The 21,356-nt window shown below is 43.6% G+C and overlaps 1 protein-coding gene across 3 annotated transcripts in view; it reads left to right on the forward strand.

Annotated features, from left to right (window-relative positions):
• SDK1 (sidekick cell adhesion molecule 1) overlaps positions 1-21,356 on the forward strand; it is an 840,913-nt gene that overhangs the window by 294,975 nt on the left and 524,582 nt on the right. For all 3 annotated transcript variants that reach the window (XR_014072185.1, XM_081552683.1, XM_081552682.1), the window contains exon 4: positions 725-872. Coding sequence is in view for 2 of the 3 variants with exons in the window: in XM_081552683.1 (XP_081408809.1) it covers positions 725-872 (148 nt within the window). In the remaining variant the exon portion in view is untranslated. The remainder of the gene's footprint in view (positions 1-724; positions 873-21,356) is intronic.

The raw sequence follows: 21,356 nt of genomic DNA on the forward strand, positions 1-21,356 counted from the left end.
TTCCAAATTTATATGAATTCCATATCCATGTGTGTATACATATATCTGTAGCTACTCATAATATGAAAAATTTTCAAACCTTTCAAATGGCACTAATTTTAAAATTGGCCACATATACCCACATTGTAACGTCTGGGTTATTTCCTGTGATCCTATTTTTTAAATGCGGTAAACCAGTAGCACAAAGACTGGAACAAAACCTACCTACCCCAAATTAAGTCAGTAGCATGGGGTAGAAAACCCTCCAAAAGTGAACTAATGGTTAAAAAAACACTTCTCCAGGAAGATACTTTTAGGAACCATTCACCCCAGAAACAGAGGCGAAGCTGAGCAGGGGTGCCTGGGCAGAACCAGCTGCAGGGATATGGGCGGTATCCGAAGGCATTTTCTTAGCGCTTCTGGGGAAGTGCTTCATGCATCAGGAGCACGCTTTCCAGCAAAGATGTCAGTGGCGAAGTCGGTTGCAAACGTGTCGTTGTCCTGTTGCAGCAGCAACACAAAGACCGTGGCTCACGTGTCCTGTGGGCACTCTGGGGGCCGCGGCTCCGCCTGCCCCCGCTTCCCCCCGCCCCCAGCCTGCCCTCCTCCGCACGCTCCTCCGCTGTCTCACTGCTTCATGAGGGCGACGTCGGTGACTTTGCCATGAAACAGAGTGCCCATCTTTGACCTCCCTCCCTCTCAGAAAGAGTCTTCTGGAGCTTAGAAGTCTGATTTTTCTCTACAGATATGGGAGAGTTCATGGATGCAGACGAGAGACGAGTGGTCTCGGAAGGCCACGCGGCCGTCCTCGGCTTGCCGCCCATCAGCAGCTTCCCCAGGCCCCAGGTGACGTGGTTCCGAGACGGGCACAAGATTATCCCCAGCAGCAGGATGTAAGTTGTTCCAAACTCTGCAGTTCAAAACACGTCTCATGACACCAGTCGGTACCATTGTACATATCAAGTGTACCAATTAAGCTTCAGAAAGAGTAGCCTGGTCTAGTACACCTACCTCAAGCCTTAATCAAGAGCTATTTTAAGACTGGCTTGGGAATTTTTAAGCGGTTTAAGAAAAGGTCATGTAATGTTATTCTCCCATATACCACACGCCCTACCTAAAGCACGCTCACTCACTCGTCATGGTGGTTTTTTTCCTTTTCTGAATGCACTTTTTTGAGATGTCATTGTCATCCTGAGCTGTGCTGAGCTCCAAGTACTAATTTAATGAGTTCTGGTATTTACTGACAGAGCTGTAGGGTTTTTCCCTCTTTTTACTGAGCCACGTTGGATACTACTTTCTCTGATGATGAAACAGTAATTACTGCTGATTTCTCTTTATCCTTTTATCCTACCATGACACTTTTATTTCCCTTCATCTAATTAGTGGTTCACCCATCTATTGCAGAGCAGTTGCTTTGTGATTAGATAAGCATTATTTCAAGGTGTTCTTGCCTATCTCCCATTTAAGATATTTATCTAATGCCAGATAGTTTCTGCATTTGGAAGCTTTAAGTGATTGAAAAGAACATTTGGGATATATTTCGTAAGTGGGCATTTTGCAATGTAATTTAAAGATAATATACTGAATATAAAGGTTTTGAGGATGGACATTTCTGAAAGGATCGTGAAATGCTATGATCTTGGGCTAAATGTCAAATATTTATGCCATCAGATGGTTGCACTCAGAAAAAAAAAAAAACTGTGAGAAGAAAACGCTTTTATTTTTTTCCCGGAAAGCATATGTGTAAGAGAATTTGCTGAATGGTTTTTCAAATATGCTTTCTTCCCACTTGACCATCCACTCGGTCCCGTCTTTAAGCCCAGAATCCCCACTCTTCTGTTTGGGCATCAGAACTCTGTTTGTGCCTGCACAATTCTTAAGCTTATTTAGCAAGTGTTTCTATCTTGGTTATCAAAAACAGGAAAAATACTGAAATATGTAAAAGGCATATTTTAAAATTCTAGTAAAAATATAAATTACCTTGGGAAATGGGATAACTTCTGTCCTTTTTCTGTATTGTATTGAAACTTGCTTAGGTATCCACCTTTATATTGATTCCAGTTATAACAAATGCCTCTGGAATTGGGGTGAAACAGGGACAAGGGATCAATTTCTCATTCTCTTAGAGGATGGTGGGGCTGAGAATAAGGCAGCTGAGATGGATTCCCATGCAGCGTTCTGGAAGGTCCTTGTGTTGAGCAGTGTGGCTGGTCACAGGTGGAAAGAGTCGGTCCTCAGAAGGGTGGGTAGGTGGACTTAGGCTTCCTCTCAAACACTGGAGGTTCTAATTAGTGTCAATGGTGGAGGATTATTTTCATTCAGTAGCAAATAACTACATAGTAATTCATTTGTTAATCCATTGTCTAGCTATGTTACTGAGACAACATTTATTCAAGTACAAAAGGATGCAGAATGAAATAACAACTCTTAATTTTGTAAGCCTGTTTTTTTTTTTAACTTGTGATTTCTTGCTGAAGACTGCTTAATTCCTGGTGAGCCAATAACACAAAGATGCTCATAGGGCTTTAACTTAGTGTCATAGCAAACAGACAGTCTGCTTACCACCGTGAAGTGATTGATAAATCTCCAATCTCAGTAGAGTAATATTCCCAATGGCTTCTTTTTTTTTAAGAGATGAGATGAGGCTGATAATGGATATTTACACTTTCTCAAAGCCTTTTAGTTTCATATTTTCCACCTCATCATCACCCCCATATTTTTTAAGTACCTGCTGTGCAAGATATCATAAATCAGTACTTGCATAGTTATCTCCACAAGTTTATGCATCATTCACAGATGTATTACTTTACACTTCTAATAAAGTCCCGCTCGGACCTCAGATGGAAGAGCAATCCACATTGCCTCTGCCCAGATGGTTGGCAGACAGAACTCAGAGGGCGTCAGATCTGTTCTGAACCATGAGAGGCGTCATTTAAAAATGGAACGTTCGCCTCAAGGTGTTTCACACCTATGGAAACAGCTCACACCTCTCCATCGGCTTCTGCACTGATGCCCTGGGGTCAGCACCCTGACACCCGGGAGAGGTGGACCTTTGTCGAGGGAAGGAGGAGCCTCACTTTGCCGCCCCTTCCCCACCACGTTTTAACATTATCTCATAGCCTTAGACATGTGAGCTTTAGGCTTAAAATTAAATGACTTTTTTTCTTCCAAAGGAAACAGTCTGATGTTTCTCAACTTGAAAAATTAGTTGCATAGTCTATTAATAATATTAACAGCAGCTGTTACTGAGTACACTTTAAACATATCTTCTCTAACCCTCAGAGCTGCCTTCTTAGGCAGGTATAACTAGCTATCAGAACTGAAGACTGGGGCTGGTAAATGACCCCCCAAGGGCACATGGCCGACAATGGCAGAGCCGGGGCTCTGACCCACGTCTGCTGACTCGACATGCCAAGCTCTCTTCTGCACCAGGCCAATTCTTCTTTTCACTTTATTTTGCCAAACCTTCTTCGTGCTTTTGATTAATTTTTTCCTTATACTGCTTTCATCTTTTTCCTCCTGTTTTAGAATATCAGGTTTCAATTTGAAATACTGTAGGTTGGCCTGGGTTTCCATGAGCCACAGGCTCACACAATCACATACCCACGTCAACAGTGAACATGCCTGCACGTGTATTGTTTATCCTCTCTGTATTGGGTCTGTTGGTCCCTATCTTCAGAAATTCTTGACAAAGAGAAGGCAACCATGGCCTTCTAATTAAGGTGTAGACATTTGTTTTGGATTGTTTTGTTAAGAGTGACATGATGGTAGATGGCCAAGGGGATCCAGTCATTAGACAGCTGTGTATACCACATTCAAGGATAGCAAAGAAAGCTTGGTTAACCTTGGGGGTGGTTGCTGTATTGTTACTTATAGGCTTTACAGTTGTATATGGACCATACATGCCAGTGAACAAAGCCCAAAGAGTTCCATCGTATCAGTTAAGATGCTCTTGGCTGCAAGTCACAGGGGACGCCTCTGGCTAAGCAAAAAGAAAACGTGTTTGGAGTATTTGGAGAACTACAGAGCCTGGCCAACTGAAGAAGAAGACGGGGTGGCAGCCAGGGCTCCTCCTGAGGCCCAAGGAGCAGGGAGCCTGGCCTCCCAAGCACGTGCAGGTCCCAGTTCCTGAAACTGTTGAATATGGGTGGTAACACGGCGAAGGGACTGAAGGCAGAGGACCCCACAGGGGACTGATAAGGTGGGAAGGTAGGCGTCCCACCTGGAGGCAAGTGCCTTGGGTCTGGAGCAGTGAAGCTGAGGGTCTGTACCTGTGACTGGCATGTGCCAGACGTGGCCACTCTTTGCTTCAACATCTCACCTGGAGACGTTAGCTAGTGAGAGTCACGACCCTGTACTGTGTAGATCCTGTCTCGTCAGATGGTTTTCACCTCCCCTGGGTCCTGACCATCTAAGATGTCTTTGTGTTTATCGCCCTGCTTGGCCTGGTGCTGTGCAGAGCAGAGATGCAATACTGGAAAAAGTGAACGGATGGGAAATGTGAAGGAAATTCCTGTAATAGTATAAACATCCTCACCAAGACATGGGGGGGAAAGACAAACCTCAGGAGAAAGTGGTGCTAATGAAGGCGAAATGTATCTTGGAAAAGCAAACAATATTTTGAAAGAATTGAGAAAAAGATATACTTAGAATTTTGAATTGGTAATTATAGGTTTTATTTATATGAAAAGATGAAAAAAGTGCTTATTTATTTTTCTGCTTTACTGAATCCAAACAGTTAGTTTGCTATCTTTGCACGTCAGAGATGAGTATAGCCTTATCTTATAAGTATAGTCTAATTTGATAATAAAATTGTTCTGCGTTATTTCAGCTTAGATATATGTTCTTTGTTTCCTTTTATTTCTCAAACTATGAAATGTGAATGCTGATGTCATTCAGTACTTCTCTTACCTCCGGGAGGTAATTTATGTTGGCAGTTATCAGATTAGGACGCAGAAACTTGTTCTCTGCAGTGCCATTCTTTTGCTTAATTGCAGGTTCTTATGCTCAAACTGCACCCTTAGCCTACCTGACAGGAATGTGTAAGCACAAGTGTACAGGCATGTGTTTTCCTAGGAATGCGAGGTTTATAGACTAAATATTTCAAACCTGCAGTCAGTTTTGTGAGACGACTTGCTCGGAATGAGCTGAATTGTGAAGTATGGGCAGGAAACAGCATCCCAGGTGACTTAAAAACAGTCTGACTCATGATTGTCCATGCTTAAATACTCGAACATCCATTAACCTATTACCATTCATTTCAAGTGCTGCAAGAAAGATGTGTTTAAATTAGCACTTGTATTGGAAGTCACAACTTAATGCTTGAATGAAGTAGATCTGGTTGTAATAATATTTTTATAGTTAACCGGGCTTTCAAAATAATATGCTTTTCAAATTTTCATATTATGTTTTATAGGCATTCTGTGAATGTTTATAGAGTATGTCTATACGTGTGAATTGAACCATATTTGTATAAGTAAAAAAGACTAGGAGATGCGAGCTCCAGACCCGCTTCCACCATTAATTCTGGCCTTGGGAAGATGACTGACTCTCCTTTGCCTCCGTTTTCTCGTGTCAGAAATGAGGACGGCATCGTCGGTGACCTCTGAGGTCCTTTCTGGTGTCTGCACCAGCAGTGCTCAGGGCCAGACCTGCCTCTCCCCTGCTCTTTCTTCCTTTCTGCACTTAGTAGGTACTTGCTGAGCACTTGTCCTGTGCCAGGCACTGCTCCAGCTACTCAGGACAGGTAGGGGCCTGAGGACATCGGAGCTTCTGCCCTCACGGAGTCACAGTCCAGCAGGGAAACACAGGAGTACCCAGAGGATGATGAAAGTGATGAGGGGCTTGGAAAGGTGGGCGGGAGAGAGCTGATCAGGAGGGGGGTGTGTGGTCAAGGACACCTCTGTGCAGGTGAGGGTTTAAAATACACTTTGTTGAGTTGTAATTTACATACAACAGGACATACAGATTTTAAGCACACAGGTTGATGAATTTTCGCAAGTGTATACATGGATATAATCACTCTCCTAATCAAGTTGCCTAGGACAATTCTTACCCCTGGTCCCTGTCCCACTCTGACCCCTAATCTCAATCTAGTACCATAGGTTAGTTTGCTTATTCTAGAATTGCTTATAAATAGAATCACAGAATATGAAATCCTTTGTTTCTGCCTTCTTTCATTGGACATCATTTCTGTGATTTTTTGAGGTGCTATTGATAAGTATTGTTATTACGTATTTTTTGAGTGCTAGGCACTGTTTGAAGTATTTTCTCTGTACTGATTCACTGAAGCCCCACAGCAGCCCAGTGGGTTGTATTGTTATTAATATTACTGTCACTCTGCTGAAAGGAGCAGCAACAGAGAGAGGCCAGCAGCTGGTCGGTGCTGAGCCCACACTTTGCCTCTGTGCCCCACCGCACCCCTGGGCTCCTGTCCGAAGGAGGAGGAGCCGGCCATGCACAGATCTAGAGGATGAATATTCTGAGCAGTGGGGTCACATACATGCAAATCCAGCACAAATCCTGTTGCATTTCCTAACCTGTGGTCTGGTGCTCAGGGCACTGTGAGCAGAGAGTGGACAGAGAAGGGGCCAAGAGGGAAATGGGATCCTGGAGGTGCCAGAATTTGGGAAGGAGTCTGGGTTTCATTCTGTGCACAGTAGTACATCTTCAGAAGGGTTTGTGGTTTTTATTTTTGGAATTTTTTCCTGAAATTCTGGCAAAATATGTGTAGCGTGAAATCTTCCTTAACTATTTTTCTCTGTAAATTAAGTGTCATTAACTATATTCATATTGCTGTGCAGCCATCATCACCACCCCATCTTTGGAACTCTTTCATCTTGTAAAACTGAAACTCTGTCCCCACTCAAGGTTAACTCTCCATCCCCGCTCTCCCAGCCCCTGGCATCCACCCTCTACCTTCTGTCTCTAAGAATTTGATGCCAGTTGTTTAGTTGCTTAGCACACCAGGATTCCCTGTCCTTCACTATCTCCTGGGATTTGCTCAAACTCCTTTCCATTGAGTTGGTGATGCCATCCAACCATCTCATCCTCTGTCATCCCTTTCTCCTCCTGCCTTCAATTTTTCCCAGCATCAGAGTCTTTTCCAATGAGTTGGCTCTTCACATCAGGTGGCCAAAGTATTGGAGCTTCAGCCTTAGCATCAGTCCTTCCAATGAATATTCAGAATTGATTTCCTCTAGAATTGACTAGTTTGATCTCCTTGCTGTCCAAGGACTCTCAAAAGTCTTCTGTAGCACTGCAGTTCAAAGGCATCAGTTCTTCCATGCTCAGCCTTTTTTATTGCCCAATTCTCACATACATACATGGCTACTGGAAAAACCATAGCTTTGACTATACAGACCTTTGTTGGCAAAGTAATGTCTCTGCTTTTTAATATGCAATCTGGGTTTGTCATAGCTTTTCTTCCAAGGAGCAAGTGTCTTTTAATTTCATGGCTGCAGTCACCATCTGCAGTGATTTTGGAGCCCAAGAATGAAGTTTGTCACTGTTTCCATTGTTTCCCCATCTACTTGCCATGATGTGATAGGACCAGTTGCCATCATCTTAGGTTTTTGAATGTTGAGTTTTAAGCCAGCTTTTCACTCTCTTCTTTCACCTTCATCAAGAGCCTCCTTAATTCCTCTTTGCTTTCTTCCATAAGAGTGGTGTCATCTGTATATATGAGGTTATTGATATTTGATGCCAGTAGGTCCCTCATATGAGTGAAATCATACAATATTTGGTTTTCCCTCATTTTTAATCAGACTTAGTATTTGGGTTAATTGTGGATTCACATGCAGTGGTTAAGAGTCATATGGGGAGATCCCATATGCCTTTCAGCTGGTTGCCCACAAGGTCGTGAGACCTTGCAGGGCTGTTGTGCAGCATCACAGCAGGGATATGAGGCTGATACACTCAAAACACTAAGTTGCCTGTTTATATCACAACCCCTTTCTTCCAACCCTCATCTGTACCCTAAATCCTGACAATCACAGATCTGGTCTCCATTTCTACAATTGTATCATTCAGAGAATGTTCTGTAAATGGAATCATGCAGTCTGTAACTTTATAGGATTGACTTTTTTCACTCAGCATAGTTGTGATTCAGTCAGGTTATTGCAGGTGTGAGTACCAGATTCCCTGTTATTCTGTGGTTTTCCATTGTGTGGACATACCACAGCTCATATAACCATTCCCCTGGTGAAGGACACTTGGGTTGTATTCAGATTCCCTTTTATTGTGTGATTTTCCATTGCGTGGACATACCGCAGCTCGTATAACCATTCACCTGGTGAAGGACACTTGGGTTGTATTCAGATTCCCTTTTATTGTGTGATTTTCCGTTGCGTGGACATACCGCAGCTCGTATAACCATTCACCTGGTGAAGGACACTTGGGTTGTATCCAGATTCCCTGTTATTCTGTGGTTTTCCATTGTGTGGACATACTACAGCTCATATAACCATTCATTTAGTGAAGGACACTTGGGTTGTATTCAGATTCCCTTTTATTGTGTGATTTTCCGTTGCGTGGACATACCGCAGCTTGTATAACCATTCCCCTGGTGAAGGACACTTGGGTTGTATTCAGATTCCCTTTTATTGTGTGATTTTCCATTGCGTGGACATACCGCAGCTTGTATAACCATTCCCCTGGTGAAGGACACTTGGGTTGTATTCAGATTCCCTTTTATTGTGTGATTTTCCGTTGCGTGGACATACTACAGCTCATATAACCATTCACCTGGTGAAGGACACTTGGGTTGTATCCAGGTTTTCACCCTGTGAATAAGGCTGCTGTAAATATTCTTGTATATGTTTTGTGTGAACATGTCTTCACTTTTCTGGAATAAATGCCCAGGCATGCAGCAGCTGGGCATCTGGTATTTGCATATGTTGAGTTTGTTTTTTTTTTAAGAAAATGCCAAACTATTTCCAGAATGACTGTACCATTTTGTATCCCCACCAGTGGTGTGTGAATGACCCAGTGTCTTCGCTTCCTCACTAGCATTCAATCTTGTCACTATTTTTTATTCTAGCCATCTTGATGGGTATGTAATTATAATTCCTTGTGTTTTTAATTTGCATTTCCCTAATGGCTAATGATGTTGAACATCTTTTAATGTGCTGACTTTAAAAAAGAGCCTAATAGAGAAAAACTAAACTTCTTGAAGTGAAAAATACAATCATTTGTTTAAAAAATCAATTGAATGGGTGAAAGAGCAGACAATATTACAGCAAAAGTAAGAAATATTGTTTTGCTAGATTGAAGGAAAATACTCAGAATAAAGCACAGAAATAAAAAGATGGAAAATACAGAAGACAGGCCAAGAGATAGAGAGGATAGAATAATCAGTAGAAATCTAAGAAGAGCCCCAGAAAGGAAGAATGAAGAAAACAGGGCAGGTAACGTTCAGAGAGATGATTATCACAGTGTTTCCTAACATGAGGAATCCTGAGTCAAGAAACAGAAAAGGCTGCAAGTAAGATAAATGAAATGAAATCAAAACTGCTTATAGTGTAACTGTAGAACCTCAAAGACAAAGAAGCAGCCTTAAAAGCAACCGTACACATAATTCAGATTTCCTCAAAACAGTAGTTACATGACAATTGACTGCAATAATAGAGAAGATGATCATACCTGAGGCTACAACAGTCATCATAGAATTTCATATCCAGCCAAATTAACATCCAAGCATGAGGGAGGAAGGAAGACCATTTTAGACTGAGAATTTCCATTTCTGAGAACTTTGCTGGAAGAGCTGCTAAGGATCAGCTTGAGGACAAGGGATATTGAACCCAGGAGGAAGTAGAATGTTAGAAATATTGGTCATCATTTTATTAGTTTCTCTAATTAGGAAATATTCAGTAATTACAATTTTAGCATATTTAAAATAACAGAGAAGGCAGTAAAGATAGCAAGATGAAATAACTCTGGGGGGATTTTTACTGGGAATGGCTGCGGTGAAATGGCAAGCGTCCATGAGGTGGTGGGGGGAGCGGTGCAGGTGTTTAAGGTGGGAAATAACTGAGAATGTTTATGCGCTACAGAAGTTCTCTCCTAGAGAAGGAGAATGTGGGGATGCAGTGAGGTGTGGGGAGGGGCGGAGTCCTAGAGGAGGCTGAGCAGCACAGACACTCTTACCACCAGCTTGTGAAGCAGGGCCCCAGCGTGGTGGGGCCTGCAGGCTTCAGGACTCCGTGGGGGCCCTTCAGGGCCAGAGTAGAGGGCGAGATAGTAGACTCAAGGGCACCTTCCACACAGAGCGCGGTGCATGCTGTTTGGCAGACATGCTTGTGGGAAACTGAGGACTTTTGTGGTTTTTATCTCCTCTGTAAATACTGGGGATATGTTGTAAGTTTAGAGTGAAGTGTGACGTGAGGAGGGAAGTGAAGGTATTCAGTAATTATCTGGAGAGTCAACAGCAAATGGAGCAACATGCTAGACTTCAGGGACCATTTGATTGTGATTTGCAATCGCACCTTTGTGGTGTGTGGTCATGGACTGTCTCAGTACAGCTGAGAGGTTCTGATGCAGTTGCAGAGAAGGTGGTTGGGTTCAAAGAAGGATGAAGTATACAGCCTGTCACATGGGACTGAGAAGCAAGGGTGCAGAGGGTTTGCAGGTGGGCAGTGGCTGTTGGTTGTCTGTGTTGTATTGGGAGGAAGTAATGGGTGGTCCAGTTTGGCAGTCAGAAGACTGTACGGCTGTGGAGTGGAAGAATGCCTGAGTGAGGGGCGAGGGGAAGTGGGTGCTCCGGGCACCTCCTATCCTCTCATCCTCTCCTTGGCTGCTCCATCTAGTCCCTTCCATTCTACGGGATCTGGTGATGCAGGTCCTGAAGGTGGCCCGGTTGAGTTCTTGTAGGTGAACTTAGACTCTTAGGGAGTCAGGGTGGGCACGCACTGGTATAGGGTGTGGGAAGAGACAACCAGTGAGAAGCAATTGACCAACTAGTGCTCAAGGACTTGAAACCCGTAGGTGCTCTGTGTCACCCACACGACGTTGCAGATAGCAATCGTGTCCTGACACCTGCTTTGAAAGTGTCCTGAGTACATGTGGCTGAGCCTGTGGCTGTGTCTGTAGACATCTTCTGGGGACTTAGAATCAGCTGGGAAGGAGGGACCCAGGGCAGAGAATGTGCTGGAGCCCCAGGGCACAGCACTGCTGCCTTGGCTTTCTGTGCATGCTCCATGGGCTTTCCAAGTGCTGATTTCTGAAGCCTGGAACATTTTTTTTGTTGTGGTGGTTCTAACCACAGCAGGATGCAGATGGTGAAGGTCCCTGGGCATGTGCAGGCAGCTGACCGTGCGGCCCTGCTTTGGGAAACAGGGTGTGTCACAGCCAGGGGACCATTCCTGTGCAGAGGAAGTAGCCTGGGGGTGGGCGTGGGCATCTTACAGTTACTCGGTTTCATTTGAGTGGGCAATGTAGTGTTTAATGGCCAGAGTTTAATATTCTATGTACCAATTTTTCATTTGAAAATAAAATACCACTTCATTTTCCATGAGCAGATCTAGTGACAATAATGCATTTCTTTACAAATATTAGCCCTATTATACATCTTAAGTCAGTTGCACATAATTGCATTTCACCAGCTCTACATAATACTTTAATTAAAACTAGGATAATTAAAATACAGTTTTAATGAACAATAAATTCTGAAGTTGCCAAGCCTGGAATGTGTTAGTTGAATCATACCTTGCACTTTTTTGTAGCTCTTAAATCTGTATCCACATTTTGTTTTGAAACGGCAACAACCATGAGCAAGAGACATTTTTAAACACATTTATTAGTATGTGCCACTGAATACTGCGCTTCCTTATGGCTCTCATCTGTCTGTCTATCTCCCTTGCATAAAGTTAGTTGTTTGCTACTAATTAGAATCTGTAGAAGCAGGGAAAAGTTTTTCTTGGTCTTCCTCTGCCCCAGTACAGTATTACTGAGATATATTGACGTGTAACATTGTATTATTTTCAGATGTGCAGCATCATGATTTGATATATATGTATCACAATAAGTTTAGTTAATATTCCATACAACCCATAGTTAAAGATTTTTTCTTGCAGTGAAAACTTAATATCTACTCTCTTAACAACTTTCAGATATGCAATATAGTATTGTAATGTACCATGCTGTACATTACATCCCCGGGACCTGCTCACCTTATAGCTGGGCCACTGTCACCTGTTTCCCCCAGGACCCCACTCTGGTGACCGCCAATTTGTTCTGTCTTTCTGTGAGTTCAGTTTTTTAGATTTTGTATATAAATGAGATCATACAGTGTCTCTCTCTGACTTATTTTACTTAGCATAATTTCCTCAAGTTTATCTCCTTCTTTATGGCTGAACAATATTCATATACACATTCATCTATCAGTGAACACTTAGATTGCTTCCATGTCTTGGCTAGTGTAAATAATGTTCTTATGAACATGGGGTGAGCACAGATATCTGTGCAAGATATTGATTCCATTTCCTGTGGATATGTACCCAGAGGTGGAATTGCTGGGTCAAAAATGTCTGTTTTTAATTTTTTGAGGAACCTCCAAATTGTCTCCCATAGTAGCTGTGCCAGTTCACATCCCACTGACAGCACGTGAGGCCCCTCTCTCTCCATCCTCAGTAGCACTTGTCGTCACTTATCTGTTGATAATCGCCATTCTACGAGGTGTAAGGTGACAGCTCAGTGAAGGTTTAATTTGCATTTCTCGTGTGATTAGTGATTTTTGAGCACCTTTTCATGTACCTGTTGACCATTTGAATATCTTCTTCAGAAAAACGTCTCTTCAGGTCTTTTGCCCATATTTTAATTGGATTATTTCTTTGTCTTTGGAGGCCCAGCAACTTACTTAGTGTTTGGCCATACTAAGAAGTTGATGTTTGTTGGATGAATGGAAAGTACTTCTTGGATAAACAAGTAAATAATAGAACTTGGCTCATTCTGGGCACATGATGTGGGGACTGCCTACACTAGGCTGGGACTCAGAAAACCAAGGTCTTGGTCTCAGCTTCGTCCCTTAGGATCTGTGTGACCTTGTGCAAGACTTTTAACTACTCCCAACAAAGATGATGTGATGGGATATCCCAAATGAAATCGTGGTACCTACCCTACCACACTCTTGGAGTTATCCTGGGGACCATTGGTTTGGTGGACAGAATTACAGATGTGAAATCACTTTCTATCCTGTAGAGTAAACGTCACATGGTGGTCTGATCACCATCCCTTCTCTGTTCATTCGGCTCTGTAATTATATAAAGAAGCATGCATTAGTACTCAAAGTCAGCTTCCTAATCATCAACTCATTTGGAACTATGGATTTTTTAGGTTGTTTTGCAATGAATTTTCAGTCCTTGGTCAATGGCTCCTGTAGCAGAGAGTACAAAGAGATATACCTCCTCCAGTGCCCCCTTCTTAAAACGTCCTTGGGAAATTTAAGCCAGTCTTACTGTTGGCTGGGTGATTAGGGCGGCATTCCTACCTGTGCACCTAATGTATAGTTTATCACACAGTCAGAAAGCAGTGACGTTTATTAGCTTCCCTTTTAGATTATCAGTGTCGCTGCTGCTCTCCCTAAATCCAGGTCATTTACTCATTCACTTATCTATTCATTTAAAAGCACCTAATTGCACTGGTGTCATCCACGGAAGTCACTCCTGAAGCACCAAATCCCCTGTGAAGGAAATATGCTCTGGACCCAGGCCAGGGGATCCTGCTGGAGTTAATAAGTCAAGAAGACGTGGCGACACTATTTCATCTCTAACCCAGACGCAAGGCCTGGTCTGCCAGGGCAGCTTCTGGTGACGCTCTGGGACGCGTATCACCTGCACGTGCATGGAGCGCCAGCCGCCAAGTGTGGTTCAGTAGCTTACATGCACACTCAGGGGCTCTGTATTGTGGCAAGCCTGATCACATCTGGTCTTATGCCAGGTCTTCAGGCAGAAATGCTGGATAGCAGTCTGAGTTCCTCCCACACAAACGAGGAGGAGAAGGAAACTCCAGAAAGGAAAGGATGTTCTTAGAGCCGAGAGAAAGTCACAGGCTGTGTCCTTCCTGGGCCCTCGTGCACCTTAGGGCCGGGGCCCTGGGGAGCTGTGGACAGGAGAGGTCAGGGCAGCGGGGCATGGAGAGGGTCCAAGGTCACACAGAGGGACCGTGGCCAGCTGAACTTGGCAGGAGGTGCTGGTCCGGTTGGCAGCCTGCGTCCCCAGGTCCCCTCTTTGTGGGAAGAGAGGCAGCCTTTCGGGAGGCGGGGTGCAGTGCCCCCCCAGAGTCCTAGAGATCCTGTATGTGGAAGCAGTCAGGGAACGCAGATGTCAACGGGAGCAGTCTTGTGTGCAGACGCAGAGTTTGAGGAGCAGGGTGGGCTTTGGACAGCACTCTGGGTTTTCAGAGAAGAGATGACTTGGAGAGTCAGCTGTACTCTGACCATTTCCTGACTCTGGGCAGGCCTAGTTACTGTTTGGGGGACTTAGGTTTTTCACACATGAAATGGGATCAAACCAATCCTGTAAATGTCTGACATGAAAACATTCTGCCCATTTGTTGGCTGGGGCTCTGCAGAGGAGCGGAGGGAGCCGGCCGTCTCTGGGAGGATGAAGGTCTGCGGGGGAGGGTAAGTGATGTGCAGCCCATGCAGGTGCTACGGAGGGTCCTGCGTATCTCTGTTCCCTTCTGCAAGACCGCTCTAAATCTTCATGACGTCCCAGTCGAGAAAGCAGAGGAAATCTTGTCACACCAATTTTGTGGATGACTGCGTGGGGGAAGAGAGTAGCTCCATGATTTAGGGTCAAATCTCCATTAGTGATGGAGCCAGGGATAGAGTTGAGCACCTGAAAGATGCCTCCCAGGTTGTTCCTGTGAGAGTTGGTGGCAGAGGTGATCTCAGCTTCCCAAAAGGGCTGTGGTTTGCAAAAGAGGCCTGCAGTGGGCATCTCTCACCCGTTCTCTGGCCCCACAGCGCCACGCGTGGGCAGGTGCCTTAGGGCCAGTCTGAAACCTCCGTGAGGCTCCACTCGTTCATCTGGAAAATGAAAGTGATGATAAACCGGCCTGCCCACCTCACAGGACTGTTATTTTTGTGCGTGATATTCAGATATAGTAACAGATATCATAGCCTTTTGTGAATTACAGAGTGTCACGTCTGTGTGATGCGGAATTATTTTCTCATGAGGGCTCATTCTTGGCTGTAATCAGATCTGACCAAAGCCTAGTTAGATCTAATTGCTGGTGAATTTGCATCGAAATGACAGTCGCTGATCTCAAGGTCATCCTTCATCCATTCAGCCCGTCCACCAGTCAGCACTGTACTGGGATCTGGGGATAAAAAGATCAATACAATGATTCTGCCTCAGAAAGGCTCACAATCTAGTGAGTGGATTGTAGCCATTTCATCGTAGTTCATCTTGTACAGTCCTTTTATTAAAAATAGAAAAAGCTTTATTGAGATGTAACTCAGTTATTAATCCTTTTAAAAGAATATATCTTTTGGGACTTCCCTGGCAGTCCAGTGGGTAAGACTCTGCACTTCCATTGCAGAGGGCATAGGTTCAATCCCTGGTTGATCAGGGAACTGAGATCCTACATGCAGCACAGCATGGCCAACAAATGAAAATTAAAAAGTCATTTACAAAAAGAGTATATCTTTTGAACTGTATGGTTTAGTGGTCTTTAGTATATAGTTGACCCTTGAGCAGTGTCAGGGTTAATCCACATATAACTTACAGTCAGCCCTTCGTATCTCCAGTTCCTCTGACCAGAGACCCCATGTAGTATTGTAGTGTTTGTTGTTCAGTTGCTAAGTCATGTCCAACTTCTCAAAACCCCATGGACTGCAGCATGCCAGGCTTCACTGTCCCTCACTATCTCCCAGAGTTTGCCCAAGTTCATGTCCATTGAGTTGGTTATGCATCCAACCATCTCATTGTCTGCGCCCTCTTCTCCTTTTGCCTTCGATTTTTCCCAGCATCAGAATCTTTTCAAATGAGTTGGCTCTTTGCATCAGGTGGCCAAAGTATTGGAGCTTCCACATCAGTCCTTGCAATGAATATCCAGAGTTGATTTCCTTTGAGATTGACTGGTTTTATTTCCTTGCTGTCCAAGGGACTCTCAAGAGTCTTCTCCAGCACCACATTTTTTTTTTTTTAATGAACCACTTCTATTTTATTTCTGCTCTAATTGTTTTAATGTGTTTATAGGGTTCATGTTGGCCAGGAATGACAGTGAGATATACAACGTTGTTTGCCCAATACAGTAGACTGTTTCATGAAGTAGATACCCAAGAGGCCAGTCAAAGTGTTTGCAATTGTTATTATTTTCTGTTCTTTTGTAGAAAGAATGAACATGTAAAAAGAAAAAAAAAATAACCTAATTGCAAACTATTTTAAGTAGCCAGTAAATCAAAGAGACTGCAAACACATTTTAGTGCATTTGACTCTACTTTGGAACATTTCAACCACAGTTTTTCTTTTTAATAAGAATCCTTTAGGGGTCAGGGCAGGCAGAGATTGGGTATGGATTATTTGGGTTTTTTCTTTTTTCTATTGATTGTAGTACTATTGAAAGATTTAATATTACTGATGTCATTTAAGCTAAATTTAGTGTAAATAATACATTTTGCAGAGTATTTCTTTTCAGTTTCCTTTTCATTTTCCAACTGTCGTTAGCTTTCCATTCAGTTCAGTGGCTCAGTCGTGTCCGACTCTTTGCAGCCCACCAGGCTTCCTTGTCCATCACCTACTCCCGGAGCCTGCTCAAACTCATGTCCATCCAGTCGGTGATGCCATCCAACCATCTCGTTCTCTGTCGTCCCCTTCTCCTCCTGCCTTTGATCTTTCCCAGCATCAGGTTCTTTTCCACTGAGTCATTTCTTCGCATCAGGTGGCCAAAGTAATGGAGTTTCAGCTTTAGCATCAGTTCTTCAATGAATATTCAGGACTGATTTCCTTTAGGGTTGACTGGTTTGATCTTATAGTCCAAAGGACTCTCAAGAGTCTTCTCCACACCACAATTCAAAAGCATCAATTCTTCGGCACTCAGCCTTCTTTATGGTCCAACTCTCACATCCATACACGACCACTGGAAAAACCATGGCTTTGATTTGACAGAGCTTTGTTGGCAAAGTGATGTCTCTGCTTTTTAATATGCTCTCTAGGTTGGTCAGAGCTTTCCTTCCAAGGAGCAAGAGTCTTTTAATTTCATGGCTGCAGTCACCGTCTGCAGCGATTTTGGAGCCCCCCAGGAATAAAGTCTCTCATAGTTTCCATTGTTTCTCCATCTATTTGCCATGAAGTGATGGGACCAGAGGCTATGATATTAGTTTTTTGAATGTTGACTTTAAAGCCAACTTTTTCATTCTCCTCTTTCACTTTCATCCAGAGGCTCTTTAGTTCTTCGCTTTCTGTCATAAGGGTGGTGTCATCTGCAGGTCTGAGGTTAGTGATATTTCTCCTGACAATCTTGATTCCAGATTGTGCTTCATCCAGCCTGGCATTTCACATGATGTACTCTGCATACAAGTTAAATAAGCAGGATGACAGTATATAGCCTTGATGTAATCCTTTCCCAAGCACCACATTTTGAAAGCATCAATTCTTCAGTGCTCAGCCATCTTTATGATCCAACTTTCATCCATACATGACTACTGGAAATATTACTATTGAAAAATATCCACACATAGGTGGCCCTGTGCAGTTCAAACCTGCATTGTTCAAAGGTCAAGTGTATTCAGAGTTGGGCAATCACCACCACTAACAGAACATTTTCATCACCCAAAGAAAGCCACACACCCAGAATCTGTAGCTCACCACCACCCTCCCCGCCCCCATCACGAGACCCTGGCAAACACTGACCTCCTTTCTGCCCCTATTCATTGGTCTGTTTTGGACATTTCATATAAATGAATCGTACAGTATGTGACCTTTTGACACTTGACACCTTATGTAGTCTTTACTGGGTTGTTTTTTGTTTTCTTTTTTTGCATTTTTTCTTTTTTTTTTACATTTGACTGATGATCATTAAATATTTCATTGAATCTTCTTTTTTACTTTCACTGATCATCATTAAATATTTCCTTGGATCTTTTTTTTCTTTTGTAATTTTCTTGAGCTAAGTTCTGTGTGGGTAAAGACGTGCCTTTATTTCCTTGAGAAACACTTGCCAGATGCTTCCTTGTGTCAGACACTCTGGCAGGTGATGACATCACATGGGTCCCTATTCTCACAGAATTTAGAGTCTGGTAAGGGTAAACAGATGAGAAATGGGCAAATGAACCAACACATTAAGAGAATCAGCCCTATTCAAGGATATAATGTTTAGACCAAAATTTGAAGAGAGAGAAGGAGCCAATGACATGAAGAAATGGTGCTGCAGGTTCTGGGTCCAGCATTGGCAGAGAAGCCGAGGTAGTGAAGAGCCTGGTGGTCTGAGACCTGAAAGGAATCTGCATGGCGACAGTAGGGGGATACCCCAGATGACAACAGGGCCCCATCCTGTGGCTCTGGAGGAGAGTTTGGGTTTCGTTCTCAGTGCAGGGGAAAGGCATGGCGAGTGTCATGATCTGATTTGCTTTGTGAAGAATGGGTGGTAACAGTGGAAACAATTCCTAGGAAGCCTTTGCAAACATCTTATCTGCAAATGCGGCACTGGCAGCTGGGATTAAGATGGGGCAGAGCAAATGGGGAAAGTGGGCGAATTAAAGCTATAGGTTCAAAGTATAATCAACAGTTACAGAATGAATAAGCAATAACAAAATAAGGATTAAACAAGTAGACTCAATAGGGCTTAAAGATGAATTGGGTACATTGTGGAGTCAGGCTTCTTGTTTCTGATTTACTGAAACAATGACTACTAGATAAGAATGGTTTGGGGTCCTGCTACGTTTGAGAGAGACGCCTGTGAAGAATCGATGTGCAGAGATCAACTTTTGGATCAATAATTGGAATGACAAAAGTTTGGAGCTCAAAGGAAAATCTAAGCTTGAGACACAAAATTGGAAATCATCAGTGTACAAGTGGCATTTAAAACCATGAGAAGGGGAGAGAGATGTTAGAAAAGAAGAGAAGCCAGCTCTGAGAACGCCAACATTTAGAGAAATAAGCTGCCCACAAAAAGAGACAGCAGGAAGGGAGCAGGCAGCCAGGACTGCTGATGTCAGGGAATCACCAGGAAGAGAGTGCCTTACCTGAACTGGGATGGCACCTGAATTCCAGCACAAACACAAGGAGGAGGGGGCGGTGGGGGAGGGGAGGAGGGGAGGAGGGGAGGAGGCGGCCACAAGGAGCGCAGCAGCGCAGCCGAGGAGGAGAGCAGGAAACATGGGGCGGAAAGGGAGACGCGGGGCGAGGGGGGGAGAGCCTGTCCTGTACAGTGTCCAGCCCCTCTCGGGGAAAACCCGCTCACGCTGGGCTCAGCTCTGCAGGCTGCCTGGGCAGAGGTCCAGCTTCCTCGCATGGCCATAAACTGGAAGGCCCTCTGGAAGCAGCGTGCTGTGAACAGATTAGAAAGTTTGGGATCAGACAACCTACCAGGTGAGCTCGCGCTGCACACGGGGTGATTTTTCTTGGTGCCTCAGTGCTCCGCCTTTATCTCCGCTGACAGGATTTTACTGTTTTACCTTGGAAGATTATAAATGGGGAGGAGTCCTTAGAACTTATTTATCTTTGAGAGCATGAATCTTTCCTTCTTCAGTTGAGACGTGCCCATTCGTTATTAGACAAGGAAAATTGTTATATCCAAGAGATAAATTATGTCCTGAGGTTACATGTACAATTTGTATACTTTATTTTTATAGTCAGAGTCTATAGTTTAATGCATGAGACACTTTTGTGCATTACCTATGCTGAGTAACCTTGGGTATTTAGAAATTGCCTGTGTGAAGTCTACCCGTTTTAACACATGTCTTTCATTCCACAAAATCACTGGGAAGTCGTTACCGCCTACGATGACAATCACTATTTACCTAAGCTCTGTGGAGCTTCGTATTCTGCCTGAAACTTGTATCATGGCATGGACTTTACACAACTGATTTACCATCAGTAATCTTACTAACTTCTTCTGATTTTAGAACTATATGGAGAAATCATAGTCTGTTTTGAAGTTGCTGTGCATGGGTTAATATTGTTGAATTAAATTGTAGTTAAAGTTACAAATTTTGTCTGTGAAAATGGATGTGAATCCATACTTGTGTAATTAAAGTTGGAGAGGAAGGAGGAATTGGCGACCTGCCGGTGGCTTATCTCTGGTTTCTGGTTGTGAGTGGAGTGTCTGTCTGTTTAGTGCCTGGTTTTCATCTAATACACTCTGTATGAATTTAAATAAGTTGTAAAGGCCTCAGATAAATTTTAGTCAGTTCTTTGATCTCATGATGAAATTGAGGAATTGTCTCAATGATGGAAATATTGAAAAGCATCTAATGATTAAAAATTTTAAAAAGAACTTAAAAAAATTTATGTCCCCGTCTTAGCATTTTCGGCTGTCTTACTGTTGTTAGTATGGTTAGGAAGGATAATACATTCAGCTTAGAAAGAAGCAGTGTAAAATGGTGGCTGAGAATGTGAGCTCTGAGTTCAAACCCTGGTTCTGCCATTGAATGGTGTGTGACTTTGGGCATGTTATTCAGCTCCTCCGTTTCCCTTCTGTGTGGCTGGAATAGCAATAATCCCCACCTCATGGGACTGTGCAAGCACCCATTCACGTAGAGGGCTTGGCCTGGCTCCTGGATTATATAAGAGCATTAAACCATTAGTGGTTCTTACCTCTCTTACTGTGATTACTCACTTGAGGGTTTCAAGCTGAGGAGGAGGCAGTGGTTGTAGTATTCTCCTGGTGTTAGTTCCTTTCAAGTAAATCTTGCAAAGCAAAATTACATTTTGTATTTCTGATTACTTTCATCCCATCTGGAGGTGTGAAGGTGATTTCCTTAATCCCTCATGCGAACCACAGTCCAGGTTCTCAAAAGCAGTAGGTAAGGTGGGACTCAGGAAGGAGCGGTGAGGCAGAGCCGGTGGGTGAGCGGTAGTGAGGCTCTGCCGGTATAGGCACAGGATCAGATGAGTCACGCTGCTCTCCAGGAGATGCCCTCTCCGGTTTCAGGAAATAGGAAGCCCCAGAACGTTTCACAGGGTGAAACTCAGAGCAAGGGGATTAATGTTTGCCATCCCCCTTGTCGTGCCTTGCTCCTTACTTCAAAAAGGAACAAAACCAGTTCTTGCTTGACAACCCTCTGAGAATCCATCTGTCCATGTCAAGACCCTATTTTAGCAAGATAGTGACGGCACCAGGAGGTAGACTGTCTTCACTGGGCCTGAGAGAGAGGGGTGCTGACAGAGACGCTTGGAGGCGAGAAGCCTGCAGGCTCAGTATCGGGCGTGGTTCAT

Source organism: Giraffa tippelskirchi, chromosome 13, assembly GCF_054371585.1.
Source record: "Giraffa tippelskirchi isolate mGirTip1 chromosome 13, T2T-mGirTip1v1.2.pri, whole genome shotgun sequence".
Classification (NCBI taxonomy): Eukaryota; Metazoa; Chordata; class Mammalia; order Artiodactyla; family Giraffidae; genus Giraffa; species Giraffa tippelskirchi.